The following is a 17186-nucleotide window of genomic DNA, read 5'->3' as shown; positions in this document are numbered from 1 at the left end:
GGCCAGGACCTGTGCGGAGCTCTTACAGAGGGGATTCTCACAACCTCCATTCCTCGTGAGCAGCTGAGGTGAGTGGCCCCCAAGATAGGCCTGTGGGCCCTGGGCACTGCCTTTCCAGGCAGCCAGAAGAATTCCCAGGCTGAGACTGAGCTGAGAGCTGGCCACCATGATGGGGGCAGGGAAGGAGAAGGGAGCATGGGTGAGCAGATGCCTGGGCCAGCCAGAAGGGACTTAGGGGAAGGTAGCCAGATGTAGGATAGGGAAGTGGAGACCAGAAGGCTTGTGAGGGGAGTCCTGGCCCCAGGAGGAAAACAGAGGAGCCTGAAGAAAGGGAAACATCTCAAGAGGAAGGAGTTGCAGAGTGATTGATGGAAGGGGAGAGGGAGAAGGATTTGGAGGTAAGAGTGCGGGAAGGGTCTGGTGTGGTGGGGACAAAGAGCTGCTGCTCAGTAGGAAAAGGGAAGGACCGGCTGTATCAGGTTGGATTTGGTAATGAGCCTATGGAGGGTCCTGCAGGGGAGCTTGGGGGGGGGGGTACAGGGGCCAACTGTAGACCAGGAGAGGGTGAAGGGGAAAGTGGGTGGGGGAGAGGCCCCAGGTAGAGTTTTGGGATTCATTTTATTTTTCCAAGAGTAAGGGGACCTTTCAGATGGTGACCAGTAACTGAGGAGACAGGACCTGGGGGTGGAGGGCTATCCAGGGCACCTACCCCCAAGCCACTCTTGCATTCCATCCTTTCTCTTTCGTTTTTTTCTGAGGCAGAGTTATCACTATCTCATTGGGAAATGGTTGGTAGGAGTACCCATCCCACTACCTTGCAGAACACAGCAAGGGAGGGAGGCCCAGGAGTCAGAGCCAAGGGAAGAAGTAATCATGGGGGTTGGTAATGTGAGTTCTGACAGCCATGCCTCTTATCTTTTCCTGGGTCCTCTTTTCATCAACACTGTGGGGGTCTGGCTGGAAGATGGTGGGCCTGCCTTCCTACCCCTCAGGCCCTTCTGAGCAAAGGGGCAACTCTGCTGTGGGAGAAAACACACCTCACTCTTACTTTCCTTTTGGGATAAACACTGTTCCATCTTTCTTCCAGAAGGGTTCTATGAAGGGCAGAGGAGAATCTAGCATTCGTGATGGTTACCCTCCTTAGTGTATAGTGACCACCTCACATTCTAGAAACAGGGAAGTCAAATAATTCCAAGTCCTGATTGTTCTAGAACCTTTGGATCTTCATTGACCCCAGGCTGCCAAAGGGAGATTTAAAAACCTGAACCAGTATCTCCTTCCCCAAACTGAAACTGGCTTCTTTGTCTCCAGTTGGTCCAGGCACAATGTCCAGACTATTTGAGGAAATCACGAGTTGTGGTCCAAGAGATGGAGCTGGAGGGGATATGATTGCTGTCAGAAGCATCCTTGACTCTGACAGATTTCACTGCTTCTCTTTGGTGAGTGGGAGGAGAAATTTCCGGAGATGCCAGTACCACAGGACAGACCTCACCCTAGAGGACATAGTGGAGAGAGAGGAGGGTGAAGTGCTGTTTGATAAGCTGGATTCTGGGCTCCAAGGTCAGTACGAGGGGGTAAGAGATGGCCAGCCAGGAGACTTCACCCACTCCTGCTCTACCACACTGTCAACTCCCCATTGCCATCAACCACGTCAGCCAGTCAACAAAGAACTTGTATGTACTAGAATTTGTTTGCATATGTCCACACACCTCAGTTTAAGAAATGCACAAAAGATGTTAACTGGAATTTAAATGAAAACTTGAAAAAAAAATGCACAGAAGAGCTGCATGGGGAGAAAGAACAGGGTAAGTGAAAATTTATTTTTATTGAAAATTATTCCTAAATTGTCTTCCTTTCCCATGTTTTCTTTTTGTAAATAATTCACTTTTAAGTTAGCTAAGGTCTTTTGATGTGTTTGTATGTTTATCATTTAGATGGATAAATAAACGGAGGCAGTTTGCTTAGTGGTTAGGAAAGGACACAGGCCTAAAAGCTGAGGGCACCTCGTTTCTAAGCCTGGCTCTGCCACTCACCGGCTGGGCGGCCTCTGGACAAGTTGCCTTCTCTCTCTCTAAGTCTGTTTCCTCAGCTGTCAACTTGACAAGAATGTTACAAGACTCAAATGATATAAATTAGGTCATTTATGACAATGGTTGTGCAGAAGGAGCATTCAAAGTTCAGCCCTATCATTCTGCTGGCGGCTGTTATCCCTCGTGTCCCTTGGAGATCAGACTGGATGGGTGAGCAGAACTCCCTAAAGGCTTGAGGGATTTCTAGAGGAGTCTATTCCATTCCCCTGCCTCCAAACTCAGACTTTTGGGTTGCAGAAGCACCAGGGTAAATGTTGCTGAACCCTCACCTGGAGACTTATTTCAGTGTCTCAGACCTCAGGGTAAGGACTTTTACAGCTCAGACATCTTTGCTACAGCCCATCTGGATCTCATTAAGAAAAGAATGCAAACAGTACCACTGTATAGTTTTAGAGCACCTGCTATGTGCCAGGCATAGCCGTTATGTGACCAAGAGCAGCGTCCAGATTACTTGGGCCTTTCCACAAGTGGTTTCATTAAGTGAGCCAGGGGCTTCAGGAAAATTTCAGATGATCATTTTTCAAAGACTGAGTCAATTCTCTGAAAAGTAAATTGCTAAGAGCCAATTTACTAAAAGCTAGTCTCCAAAAACCAGTTTGCCAGATGACCAGTTCACTGAAAACAGAAAAAAACTTTAGACTAGGACTAGGGTGTTTTGCCATGATATTACTCCCCAGGGACAGGGGGAAAAGCGTTAAGTACAGAAAAAAAATTGACAAGTTAACTTCCTTTAAGGGAAAGTCTGTCTGTTTGCATCAGGGACAGAGGTGAAACCAAACTTTGAAAAAAATCCTTAAGAATGAAGTGGATGGGTAATTTGAATTGATTTTTAGCAACTTGGCCTGCTTCCTTCTCAAATTGATTATTTTTTAATTATATGGTGCTGATGATGTGGTTAAGGTGGCATAGGTTTTTGTTTTGTTTTGTTTTGTTTTCCATTAACTAAAGTCTATATACTTTATTCTGATTATCTTGGTTCTTACCTAATATCCTTTCTCTGTTCCAAGATCTCATTCAGGATACCACATTACCTTTAGTTGTTGTATCTCCTGAGGCTTCTCTTGGCTCTGACAGTTTCTCAGACATTCCTTATTTTTGATGATCTTGACAGTTTTGACCAGTACTGGTCAGGCATATTATAGGATGCTTGTCTATTGGCATTTGCTTGACTTCTTTTCCTCATGGTTAGACTGAAGTAATGGGTTTTGGAGAGGAAGACCATCGAGGTAAGGTACTATTCTCACTGCATCATATCAAGGGTATGTGCTATCAACATGACTTATCACTGTTAATGTTGACCTTGGTCACCTGACTGAGGTGGTGTTTGTCAAGTTTCTCTACTGTAAAGTTAGCACGCCCCTTCCCCCCCCCCCCATATATTACATTGTTTTTGTGCTTAAGGCTTGATTTTTCTTTTGTCCTGGATAAAGTACATGTACACTTTTACATTGCTCAAGAAACAAATGGATCCTAGAATGTTAGTGTAACCCATACAGGACTGATTTGAGGCACCATTTCCGGTTCTGTCACGTTTCCGTCAGTTACAAAATGTGTTTGTCTCTGGAGATCCAGCCCTGCCCGACCCCCTAAACCTGGCTGTATGAGTTCCTCCTCGTCTGTAGGTTCACATTTGGGAGGTCTGAGAGAAAGGCAGTCAGCTGGCAGCATCTCCACACATGCTCCGCTAACCCCGGCACAGCAGCTGACTCGGAATCAAGGCCCTTATGAAAGTGGCTGATCAGTCTGGGCAGAGTCCACACGGATAGGCGGTGGTCCAGGATTGCTTCACTTTACACCTGCGTGGTTCATACAAACACCGGAGACTGAAGTCTGCTTAATTTTTATTTCTCAATTGGCAAGAGCTCCTAATTCTTTAGCTTTACTTTTCCTTGGCTCATTTCAGCCTCTCAGATAGTTAAATAGGACTAGCTCACATTTATTGAGCATTTAGTATGTGTGCAAGGCATTTTGCTAAGTGCCTAACTGCATTTTTTATTTAATTTCTTCAAGCACAGGAAGTAGGTACTATCAATATTCTCCTTCCATGAATAAAGAAACAGATTCAAAGAGGTTAAGTGACTTATCTAAGGTCATTTGGTAAGAAGGTGGCAGAATAGGTGCAAACCTGGGATTATGTGACCCTTGTGGTGACTCCTGATGAGCACAGCATTTCCTGGGAGCCACAGCTGGAGGATCTCTGCAGAAGGGAAGGGGATTGTAGAGGGGGAGCCCAGGATGGGGCTGCTCCGGGGAGAATTTTCTGCAGAGAGATCTTTTGGGTCAGCCTCAGTATGACCTTTACCCTTTCCAGGCCAAAAGGCTGAGTTCCAAGTTCTGGATGTGGTAGACTCAAAAGGAATGTTGATAGTGAAATTATCCAAAGAAATAATAATTGCAGGGACCTTCCACAGATCCCACAAGCAGAGAATCAAGACATTGGAGACCTGGATACCCAGCAGTATCTGGATTCCCTTGAGAACAGGTGAGGCTGGAGATGGGCAGCAGTGGGGAGTGAGAGGGGGAGATGCCCCTTTTGAGCACCAAGAGCATCTGAGATGGAGGTGCCCCGGCCAGTGCAGTCCCTCACGCCCAATTCCCGGCACTTCCCAAGCCCGTTCCTTACTCAGGCGTGGCCTCCTCTTCCCCCTTCGGAAAGCCTTCTCATTCTTCATGCATCAGCCTCCAGGAAACCCTCCAACACCCCCAGCTCACTTGCTTCCCTGCTACCCTCCAGGGTGATTGATTCTTCTGGCTTGGACCCAAACCTGCTGGTTTCAAGAGGCCACTTTCTGCTCTCCTTTGAGTTGCCAAAATCTGTGTTTTGTGCTGTTTTGCTCTGCCTTGTGGCAAGCCATGCCCCTGTTCCTCAGTGGACTGGGAATAGCTTGTGACCGCAACAGCTTTTACTAACCTCTCTGTGTTTATCCACAGCACACAGTAGGCGCTCACTAAGAGAGTCAAAGTAAAGCACAATGAAATCACAGCACCCCTGTAGAACATTTCCTGCACAGAAAGTGCCACAACTCCACCCCATCAGGGGGGCACTAACCAACTACCACAGAGTTTCTGATGGTTGAGGGCATGGTGCTTCCAAGGGACTTACAGGGACATCACCAGCTTTCTCCCTCAGTGGGCATTTTATTGTTGGTGTGGGTGTTTTCTCCCCTAGCTGAAATCGTTGGAGAGTGTGGAGCAGCTTAGTGGAGGGGACTCAACCTTTCTCCTGGCCTAGCCCTCCTTGAGTGAAATGCCTTTTGTTTTTCCTTTTTAGCTAAAAAGTGAAAGGCTTCCACTGAAATTTTACTGGTCCTTTGAACTACCCCTCCTTACCACAGTGTTGCTGGGGAGGGGTCTTTGGAGTTTTTCAAAGGGAGCTCAATGTTTTCTAGAATGCCTGTTGTTTCTAGTATGAGGCCCTGTGGTGTGTGCATATAGAGTGGGGTTGGGGAGGGTATTAGATAGGTAGAGGGAGGTCAGCAGAGGCAAGGATGTAGGTCTTCCTTGAGGGTTGTTTGCAAATACCAGAAGTTCCATCAGGCTATTTTTAGTCACAAAATACATTTCCTTATGGAATCAGAGATGCCTTCTGGAGCCCAAGGCTGTGGACAATGTGGCCAGGTCCCAGGGACCAGTATGAGGAACTGGAACCCCAACTCCCGAGAACTGGGTGTGATGATCTGGGAAGATGCCTGTCTCAGTGCCATGGGAAGGGCTCATGCTTTGGACTCCTACCGACTAGGATTTGAAATTCAGCTCTACACTCATTAGCTGTGTGACCTTGGACCATTCACAACCTGTCTCTAGGCCTTAGTTTCCTCATGAAAATGGGTGCAATTCTGCCTACACCATAAGTTTGTGGTGAGGGGTGAAATGAAATGCCATGTGAAGTATCTCATGGTGCTGGCACATTGTAGCCTTCCACAGATGCTAGTGAGTTCTCTTCCCACTTCCCACTTCCTTGCTCCCACAGTGGGTAAAGTGACTACGATGGGGTGCCATGTTCTTTGGTTTTCCAGCCCCAGAGACCCTTCATCTCAAATAGGAACTAGCTGATGGAGAGGGAGAAATGTCACTCCTGGGAGCCTGAGCTCTATTCCCCTCTATTCCCTCCAAGAGAAAACTACCTACTTTGTTGCAATCAATCTGGAGAAATGAGAGCAGACCTCTATCTGGTGACAGAGACTCTGGAGACAGCAAGGAAGGAAACCCTGAAAACTGAATGGCAGTGTATGTTGCGGAGCTGGATGGGAGGCAGGGTCTGTGAGAGAACCAGCCTTGGCCCACCCATGGTAAGTCAGGGAGATACCAGCCCAGATGTCAGGCTCTTCAGCTCTCCTTCCAGACCTCCCTGAGCAGTCTCAACTGCTTCCTGGCCTTCTTATGACTTCTCATCTTGCCCCAAAAAAGTGCCTGTGGCATTGCTAAGTCCTTCCCGTCACTCTCTAGTAATGCCCTGTTTTTATTTGCTTCTTAGCATTTCTCGTGGTTCATAATTACATGGGGATTTTTTGCTTATTCACTGTCTGCCTCCCTTTCCAAGATACAGGAGGGCAAGAGCCACAGTGCCTGGAATAAAAAGGTCCTCAATAAACATTTATTGACTCAACAGTGAAAGCAACATGAGTTTGGGGGTCAGATGTGGGTTCTTATTTCAGCTCTGCTACTGGTTTAGCTGTGAAACTGGCTTACCTACTGATCCTCTTTGAGCCTCAGTTCTCTCATCTGTAAAATGGGGATTGTTTGGGAGATCAAGCAAGGTAACTATGTAAAGCACCTAGGGATTAACCAACGTGAACTCCTTTTCCTAGCACCAAAGGTCAGTAACCAACCCCCTAAAGCAGGTCCTGAGCTATTGAGTAAAGCAGCTCATCTTTCCCAACATGGAGAGAATGAGTAAGCAAGGTCTGATGGGGGCAGACTGAGTGCAGGTAGGTTCAGCTAGACTCTGTGTCAGCCTGGAGGGGCCCTGGTGAGCTCGAAGGTGGGGGGAAATTCCAAGGAAGGGGTGGAGGGTTCAGGGCTGGGAAGAAGGACTGAAGCTCCTTGTGCAGACACCCAGGTTTTGCCCCATCATAACGCTAATCCTTCCCTAGCTAGAGGTGTTAAGTCTTATCTCTTTCTGAGCTTGTTTTTTTTTGTTTTGTTTTGTTTTGTTTTGGTGAGGGGCAGGGTATGAGAATGGGGAAAGATATGAAAGAGGAACTTATAGAGAAAGAACTTGTCTTTCTGATAACTGGTTTTCTCACTCTCTCTGGCACTAGCCATTTGTTTCTTGGGTAACACAAAATCCTTTCCAGAAAGAGAATGGCTTTTAGGCCTTCTGTTCATCATTCCAAAAAGGGCAAGGATAGTATTTTTTAAAAGAAGGTAACAAATGGCCCAGAATTATAGGGTTATCAGGGTTGAGAATGGAATAGGATGCACCCAGGGGTAGGGACCATGGTGTGAGCAGGAAAACATCCTGCCTATTGGAGAAGCAGATTGGATTGCATATGGGCCTAGGGTTTCCAGACTCTGACAACTTTGGCCTGCTTTGTGCAGGTTGGTGTGCTGGATCCTGGGGTCCCAGCCCTTACTGAAACCTGGGAAGCATAATTGCATTGCATGTCCAGTTCTCACATGGTAGCACTGGCTGTGAAAGGAGCACTGGAACTAGGAGTAGGAGGGTCTCAGGGTCTAGTGGCTCTGCCACTCACTGGCTCTGTAGCCTCTGGAGCCATGGTTATCCTGATGTTAGCATGACTAGAAGATCCCTGTGATTCTGAACGTTGCTTCCTCTGGAATTTCATAGTCTGCCTCTGGGTCCCAGAAAGGTTGTACTGCCTAAGAAGACTTGGGAAGGGATAGAAAGAGGTCTAGATGTGGTAGAAAATCCAGAAACTCCCAGAAGTTGTAGAAGTGGGTTTTTCAACCCTGGCAAGGTCTTGCTAGCTCAAGAGTGAATCTCTGTCATGTAAAGTGCTACACCTGGGTGGCTCAGTTGGCTAAGTGTCCAACTTTGGCTCAGGCTCACAATCTCACAGCCCGTGGGTTTGAGCCCTGCATTGGGTTCTGTGCTGAGAGCTCAGAGCCTGGAGCCTGCTTCGAATTCTGTGTCTCCCTCTCTCTCTGCCCCTCCCCTGCTTGCGCTCTGTCTCTTTCTCTCAAAAATAAGCATTAAAAAAAAACAATAAAGTGCCATAACAGGGCCATCTGGGTGGCTCAGTTGGTTAAACATCTGACTCTTAATTTTGGTTCAGGTCATGATTTCATGGTTTGTGAGACTGAGCTCTGTGTTGGGCTCTGTGCTGAGTGTGTGGCATGCTTGGGATTCTCTTTCTCCCTCTCTCTGCCTCTCCCCCTGCTCACACGTGCTCTCTCTCTCTCAAATAATTAATTAATTAATTAATTAAACAAACAAACTGCCATAACAGAGGAGGCGGGAGGTAGATTCCAATCCCTGCTCTGACCCACATTTGCTGAGTGACTGAGGACCTGTTGTACCCTCTCTGGGGTTCCGTTTCTTCTTCACTTATCTAGGCGTAATCCTATGGTTGTCTGTATCTGAGGATGTAGGAAGGTGTTTGCGTATATAGTGCTTTGTCATTTACATGAAATGATAAGGATACAGTCTCCCTGGCATGAGCAGTGAGGGCTCAGAGTCCAGGAATGAAAACTCCCACCATTGGGAAGAGAATGTCCAGAGAGGGCTGGAGGTGACCTGAAGACTTTCTGAAATTATTCTTCCCTTCTTTTCAGAGGAAGATGGTTCATCTTGCTTAAGTAAAGATTGGAGCTAGCTGTGTTCAGTGTAGCTGCACACTCACCCTTGAGCCTCCTGGCTTCAAGGACTTCAGCTCAGGTGGGAGAGCCTAGTATATGTGTATGGTGGAGGAGTTGGGGAGAGAAGGGTAGGGCAGTGCCCAAAGCAGTCTTCAACTTTAGTCTGGAGGTTGCATCTGTCTCCTTAAACACAGTGGTTCTCATTGATTATATGTAGACATCACCTGGGGGAACTTTAAAACTAGTGATGCCTGAGTCCCACCTCCAGAAATTCTGATTTAAGTTATCTGGGGATGTGGCCTGGGCATCAGGATTTTTAATCACTCCCCAGGTAATTCTCATGCACAAAGTTGAGAACCACTGCTCTAACTTTGTCTAAATCCTCACTACTACTAGCATGGTCCAGAGACTGAACTTTGAATGGCAAGGACTAAGTAAGTTTTGATTTATTGGAGGTGGAAAAGAATTTGGGATTGGTACTCAACTGGGGTTGAGCTGGGAAGGTGAAGGTGAGGTTGGCAGGAGGCAATGATGATGGGTATCTGGGAAGAAGGGTGCTTTACTTTAACTGGAAAAGATTAGAAGGGAAGCAGTAGAGAAGTGGTCTCATGAAGAATGGGGTCGACAGAGGCCTTGGTAATAATGGAGCTTGTTGGCTGGGTAGGTTGGGTTCTTAACTGCTGCCTCTACAGGGAAATCCTTGAGTTTGGAGGACTTCAGAAACATGAAGGAGAAGGTGCAGGACATGCTGAGAGGCCTCTAGGATCTGACTGACTGTGCTAAGCTGCCTCACTAAGCACCTCAACAAGGAGGGGCAGCGACAGAATCTAGAACAAAGAGTAAGGGACCCAGGAAAGAATTGGAGCAGAGAGAGGGAGGAACCAGCAGGAAGGGCAGTTACCGTACTGAAGACAGTCTGCTATAGTGGGACTGGCACTCATCTCCCCCATCTCCTGGCCCTCGGTGTCTGAGGCCCTGATCTCTGGTGACCTGGAGGGTCCAGCAGATCCTCTTGTAAGTAGCCTTTTTAATGCTTTTTAATGCTGCTGGGATCTTGGTAGAAACACATACAGAATCTATTCTGAATGTCCTGGATGCCTTGATTGGTGAGGAGGGATTTGGAAGTATGCTGGTGTGGAGGAAATGTGGAGCAAAGGGGTCTGTGGGGGTTCAAATCCTGGGAGGAAGGTGACATACATTGCCTTTTACATTTCATGAAGGATAGACTTTCACACTTTAGGAACTAGTCATTTTCCCCAGGCCAGGGGTTGGGGGATGCCTCCTCTACCCGCCTGGCAAGTCTGACCTCCTGCAAGCTAAGAGGGAAGAAAGATTCACCACAAGAGCCCATTTGGAATAACTCTCATCTATCATTGCTAGGGGCTCTCTGGAACCTCCTTCTGATGTTTGTCCCAGGTCTGATGAAATACTGAAGCCCTGTCCCTCTCTGCCAGCAACCCTCTTGACCCTCTTTTTTGCCCCGAGATATCTTAGGAGCAGCATCTTGTGGCTGAGGCCCTGGAAAAGGGGATCCTGTCCCTGTTGAAAGACCAGATAAGACACCCTGGACTGAGGGCTAGGGTCATAGTAGAAGTGAATGCCCGTGTTCTCAAGGGACTCAGAAGTCCCAGGGTACAGTCCTTCCTACTTCGTAGTTCTCTGTCAGTTTACATCCATTCAGCTGGTTTGTGGCAATTCCCTGGAACACATGGTTTCCAGGACAACTCAGGCTTAATAGGCTCTGTTGCTAGCCTATGGGTAAGAGAGGGGGGTGGAAAACTGTTAGTCTCAGGATGGCAGTGCCAACGCTGATTAGCAGTGCCTGTCACTGTGTTGAGAAAGAATGAGGCTCTCCAGGCCCCGCAGGAAAAAGTGCCATTATGGATTATTACATCTGCCATGGCCCAGGATTAAGAAGTGTGGTGAAATATTTGCCATTTCTGGTATGTTTCCTTGTTCCTAGCTTTTATAGTCTGGTGTGTTTCCTTCTAGGTGGAGTCTGTCCTGGAGCAGAACTGGGGTGAGCAGCCCCACGATGTGGGCTGTGACCCTGATGCAAGATTTCTCTGTGCCCTCCGTGTTGCTGTCTCCGTCCTGCTGCAGCTGGGTGAGAAGCCTATCTTAGTGTCTTCCTAACTGTGTTAGCTCTTGAACCATCTGGATGCTCCCCTCCCAGACCGTCCTCTCCCCCTGCACCCCCAATCACTAGAACAATGTCTTTATAACAAACAGCTGACTTTTCTTTGATAGATCCCATTCCCTTCATGATAATGCCCCCAAATCAGCCTACATTATATGCATGGACTTTTCTAAGAGTGGCAGATTGATCATATTAATTTTCTCTCCTTGAAATCTCACTAAATAAAGTACTAGAAAAGATGTAAACCCACAATGATAAAGAGAACAAGGCAGCAGATAAGAGATTCTGACACATCTTTGGAAACTAGCAGGTTACTAAAGGAGTTTAAGCCGGGAGGTGTGGGCCTGAGATGTGCTGGAAGTGTAGGAGGAGACTGCTCTTCTCTCATCTTGAGGCTTTTCTCTTTAATATTTTTAAGACAAGGTAATTAAAAGTAAAAGAAATATATGCTTGTAAAGCATTTCAAATATTTCTCAAAGTTGAAGGCGATCTCCCCTTCTTTCTCTAATATAACTACTGTTAACATTTTGGGGTATGTTAAGAGTCTTCCTATGAAACAGTGTTTAAAATGGTAATTTAGGAGCTTATGGGTGGCTCATTCAGTTAAGTGTCCAACTCTTGATTTTGGTTCAGGTTGTGATCTCATGGTTTGTGGGTTCGAGCCCTACATCGGGCTCTGCACTGACAGTGTGGAGCCTGCTTGGGATTCTCTCTCTCCCTCTCTCTCTCTGCCCCTACCCCACTCATGGGCATGCTCCCTCTCTTAAAATAAATAAATAAACCTCAAAATATGGTAATTTAAACATGAAACTAGGATGATATAACAAATTTGTTTTCTATTTTTTGCACTAGAGTTGTTTTTTCTTTTAAATTTGTAAAAATATCATATGCAACAAGAATTCTTGTAGATGCTGTTGGGAGTGTAGATTGGTCAACCACTTTAGAAAACTGACATATCTACTAAACACAAGCCTATGAGCTGGCGACTCCACTTTCTAGGCACGTACCCAAGAGAAATGAGTGCATGTCTTCACCAAAAGACATACATTTACAAAAACATTAGCATAAGAGCCCCAAGCTGAAAACTACTCAAATGTCCAATAACTTTAGGATGGATATGTATACTGTGCCATATTTATGCAATGAGAACAAATTACTGCTATACATAACAGTATGCATGACTTTCACAGACAATGCTGAGCAAATGAAGTCAGACACAAAAGAACATATTTATATTTGGGTCCTCTGAGAAGCAGGTGCCAAACTAGAATTAGACATGCCAAAGTCTTTTTAAGGGAAGAGCCTGTGAAGAATAAAGGGAGAGGAATGACAAGTCTTCAGTGCAGGTTTAAAACCTGTGAAGGGAGAGAAGGAGGGAAGAATCGAGTAGGAAGAGTCTCAGAATGCAGGGCAGTTTTGAGAGTCTCAGTCAAGTTGACTTCAGCAAAGGTTGTCTACTGGAGGAGCCCCCATCAGGCAGAAATGGCCAGGCTCTAGTATCCCTACCATGCTCAGCCTTTGGCTGGAAGCAGCCCAGGGGAGTTTGATCTCAGGAGGTAGATCTACAGGGCAGCAGCTAGAGGTTGTTAGTCAACTCTGCTTCTTGAAGCAGGTTCTCCTAAAGAAAAATCTGAGTGGCATCCTCCATGGCCACCACAATACTGTATGATTCCATTTATATGAGGCTCAAGAGCAGGGAATGCTTAATCAATGGTTGTTGAACTCAAAATAGTGGTTATCTTAGTGGGAATAGTCTTAACTGGAAAGAGACATGAGGGAATCTCCTGGGGTGCTGGAAATATATAAAGATTCATTGAGCTAACATTTAAGATCAGTATATTTCACTGTATTATTCATCAATAAAAAAAAAAAGTTGGGGCGCCTGGGTGGCTCAGTCGGTTAAGCGGCCATCTTCGGCTCAGGTCATGATTTCGCGGTCCGTGAGTTCGAGCCCCACATCGGGCTCTGTGCTGACAGCTCAGAGCCTGGAGCCTGTTTCAGATTCTGTGTCTCCCTCTCTCTGACCCTCCCCTGTTCATGCTCTGCCTCTCTCTGTCTCAAAAATAAATAAACATTAAAAAAAATTAAAAGAAAAAAGTTTTTTTTTTTAAGTACATAGTGTATAATTCCATATAAATGAAGTGAAAACTGGATGATGGTGGTAGAAGTCCAAATAGTGGGAGCAGTATTGGATAGGAAGGGGCATGAAGGAATCTTCTGAGGCATTGGAAATATTTTATATCTTGATTGGGATAGTGTCTATGTGGATGTTTACCTGTGTAGACATTATTAAGCTATACATTTAAGATCTGGGCACTTTAAGTTTTTTTTTTTTTTTAACTCCACTTTAAGTATTTTTTTTAACTACCATAAAAATTTTTATTTTAAAAACAATATATACACATGAACATACTTGAACAAACAGAAGAATACAAAAAAGTTAAATAAAAATTTCTTCTCAAATTCTTTTACCTTATAAACCTAGTCCCACTTTCTTGAGACAACCACTGTTTTAGTTTTTGTTACTATTACAACTAAAAATGATATTCTTATATTTGTTCTTGATTTATTAACTTTAGATAGTATTTATTGACTTCCCAGTACTATGGATGAATATTGAACAAGAAATACAAAGTAGGAAGAATATTATAAAAAAATCAAAGGTACCTTTTAAAGCGTTTAATAAAAGGTGACAGGTGGTCCCCTCTTACCTCCAACATTTTCCCCTTTCCTCTTCCTTAAATTCTGATTCCAGCCACACTAAACTATTTGCCTTTTATTTAAATGTGCCATCTACTTGTACAATCACATGCTATTTTTTAATTTTTTAAAGATTTTTTAGGGGCGCCTGGGTGGCTCGGTCAGTTAAGCATCCGACTTCAGCTCAGGTCATGATCTCACGGTCTGTGAGTTCGAGCCCCGTGTCGGGCTCTGTGCTGACAGCTTAGAGCCTGGAGCCTGTTTCCGATTCTGTGTCTCCCTCTCTCTCTGCCCCTCCCCTGTTCATGCTCTGTCTCTCTCTGTCTCAAAAATAAATAAAACGTTAAAAAATTTTTTTAAAGATTTTTAAAAAAGTTTTTATTTATTTGAGTAATTTCTATGCCCAATGTGGGGCTTAAACTCATGACCCCTAGATCAAGAGTCACGTGTTCTTCTGACTGAGCCAGCCAAGCGCCCCTACGATGATAAGTTTTTTAAAATACAGGTTTCCTGGGGCGCGTGGGTGGCTCAGTCAGTTAAGCATCCAACTCTTGATTTCGGCTCAGGTCTTGATCTCACCCTCATGAGATCAAGCCCCAAATCAGGCTCTGCACAGAGTGTGGAGCCTGCTTGGGATTCTCTTTCTTCCTCTGCCCCTCTGCCCCTTTTTCTCTCTCAAAATACATAAACATTTTAAAATACAGGTTTCACTCTCCCTCTGTGTAGATTACCTTTCTGCACCTTATCTACCCTTTACACTACAGTTCAAATATTCCTTCCTTAGTAGTCATCCTACTTACCCAAAGAATTTGGATAGTTCTGTATGACCCATAACACATTGAATGTATTTCTATTATGGCATTCATCATATTATACTGAAATTATTAGTACACTGTTTCACTAATGTAAAAGTTTCTGGAAAACAGAGTTTAAATCTAACTTTAATCTTTAAATCTTTGCTAGGGCTCAGTAAACAATTGTTTTTTTCAGAAGTGCCTTTGAGTTGGAAGAAGTTTGGGAGACACTCAAATTTTATAAGGCTGGCTCAACCTCAGAATTACCAGTTGTCAGTAATAATTTTTTTTGTTTTTTAAAATGTATATTTATTTTTGAGAGAGAGGGGGGAGAACATGAGTTGGGGAGGAGCAGAGAGAGAGGGAGACATAGAATCCAAAGCAGACTCCAGGCTCTGACCTGTCAGCACAGAGCCTGATGTGGGGCTCAAACTCACGAACCATGAGATCACAACTTGAGCCAAAGTTGGACTCAACTCACTGAGCCACCCAGGTGCCCCAAGAATTTTTTTCTGTCCTCTCACAATCTCAGCAAGGGAGTACTTGTCTACTGGGTTAGATTGAACTAACCCAGAAGCTTGAGGTTCATATTTCATCTGCTGATTTCCTTCACCTCACATTTCTGATTCCCATATGAAGTTCAATACATCAACTGCATATGTCTGCAAAAGGAATTTCCTATTCCAGCAGTTAAAACTGGTGATAGAGATGACTTTGAAATGGGGGCAGTTGCAATAGTCATTATTTGAGCTTGGAGAGATGTGGGAGACTCCACTAACTCTTACTTATTCTTCATAACTCTTCGCTTAAGTACTACTCCCTTCTGATACTTCCTGTATCTCTCCAGGCTGAGTTAGAGACTTCCAAACATAGTGCACCTACCCTTTTAGGGAAGGAAACCCTTTTGGAGAAATGTTAGTTAAGCCACCTGGGTACAAATATGATCCTATGGAGTTGGATGTCTTGGGTAAGGGGGAAAACTACTTTGTAGGAAACAAAATGAGGAATTTATTGATTTTGCTCCTGAGATGTTAGAGAGGGACATTGAAAGGAGAGAGAATGGAGAGACAGGGAAGCACAGGCAAGACAGAGAGAGGCTGAAATTGGGCAAGGTAGTAAAAACTTGTAGATATTACATATGAAAAACATTTAAGAATGGTGATACCAAACGTGTTTCTGGTAAATAGTAAGCTAGATTGTTTGCTCCAGCTCTCCCACAGAAAACAATTTTAAATGTTGGATAAGACAATTTAAAAACATTCATAAAAAGCATCTAATTGTTGACAAGAAACTGATAAGAAACTCAAGCCAAAATAATTAAAAAGGAGACCCAGGGAGATAAGTGAAGTATTAGAACACTAATGTAATTTTTCCTCATATGAAGGGGATTTACAAATCCAGGCAAGCTAGGGCTTTGCTTTGGCCAGCCTTGTAGACTGATGAGTCTAGAAATCAAGGCCAAGGACCCACCCAAGGTAGGGAATCTAATTAAAGGAGATCTTTCCCATATTAACTGGAATCTCAAAGGGCTACATCATTGAGGTAAGACTGAATCATCAGGAAACCTATAACTCTTGCCTCACCTGCAGGGAAGACTCTTGGTATTGGGTTAAGGGGTTAAAGAAAAAAAGAAAGGAAAAAAGTTCTGAAATGTGGCATAGGCTTGTGTTTTCAGATAACTTAGCCTGGATTTACATCATCTGGGTGTTTCAGAGAATCTCAAATTGCAAAGTTAGTTTGTGAGTGTCCAGGATTGGTTGTGTGTCTAGATGCTAGTCAGAATTAAACACACATCTTTCAGGAAGACATCATCTTCATTTCTACAAATAACTTTTTAAGGACAATGAGTTATTCACAACAAACAGTATCAAAGCACACAAGGAAATGACACAAGAATAAGCAGAAACAAAAGCAAAAAGAGGCACAGAAATATATCCTTATTGTAATTACTAGACTAGTTTATAAACATACTTATTACATTTAAAGAAATTTTAAAATGAGCTTGAAAAATCAATAGCAAGAAGAAACTATAAAAAGTCACCTGTCATATTTGTAAAAGGACCAAATATAACTTTTAGAAATGAAAAATTTGATCCTTTGGTAAAGATTTAATGAACAGGTAAAAGAATATATTGGACATCCCTGAGGAGACAGTGAAATTGAAACCAGAGAAAAATGCTCAAAATATAGAGAGACAAAAGATGGAAAATATGGAGTGAGGTCAATAGACATGGAGGATAGCATGAAAGGTATTAAATATGTTCAATCAGAGTTCCAAAAGAAGGGGAAAATGAGATTAAGAAGACGACAATATTTGAAGAGATGATGGTTGAGAATTTTGCAGAGCTAATGAAAGATACTAAGCCACAGATTCAAGAAGCTCAATGCATAACAGCAAGATCCATAAAAAGAACTCCACATCTAGACAAGTCATAGTAAAATTGCAGAACAACAGCAAAATGTTAAGAGCAACCAGAGAAAAAGATAGCTTACCTTCAAAGGAGTTACAGTTTAACTAAAACTTACTTTAAGGGAAGTCATTTGATGATGAAATTATAACCTCTGTGTGTTGAACTAATTGCCAACCTAAAATTTTATACTTAGCAAAACTATCATTTAAGAACAAAGGTAAATAAAGTTATTTTTTTGACAAAAATTGGGAGAGTTTTCCACCAGTAAGTTCTCATTAAAGTAAATTCT

At 44.0% G+C, this 17186-nt stretch overlaps 1 protein-coding gene across 1 annotated transcript; it reads left to right on the top strand.

Moving 5' to 3' along the window:
* Nucleotides 1–663: 663 nt before the first annotated feature.
* Nucleotides 664–11409, top strand: GSDMB (gasdermin B). The gene is given in 12 exon segments (XM_053722188.1): nt 664–1560; nt 4402–4539; nt 4542–4572; nt 4825–4936; nt 6140–6439; nt 6899–6983; nt 9545–9626; nt 9628–9690; nt 9815–9884; nt 9886–9956; nt 10334–10410; nt 10849–11409. Coding segments are annotated over 12 exon segments (1404 nt in total). The 5' UTR covers nt 664–1325; the 3' UTR covers nt 10989–11409.
* The last annotated feature ends 5777 nt before the right edge of the window (nt 11410–17186 follow it).

The sequence above is a fragment of the Lynx rufus genome, unplaced genomic scaffold (genome assembly GCF_022079265.1).
Source record: "Lynx rufus isolate CCGP_SWC_20201006 ecotype Redwood Valley unplaced genomic scaffold, mLynRuf1.p SCAF_18, whole genome shotgun sequence".
In the NCBI taxonomy this organism is placed as follows: Eukaryota; Metazoa; Chordata; class Mammalia; order Carnivora; family Felidae; genus Lynx; species Lynx rufus.
The sequence above is the reverse complement of the archived record's forward strand: the minus strand, read 5'-3'. Positions and strand labels throughout refer to the sequence as shown.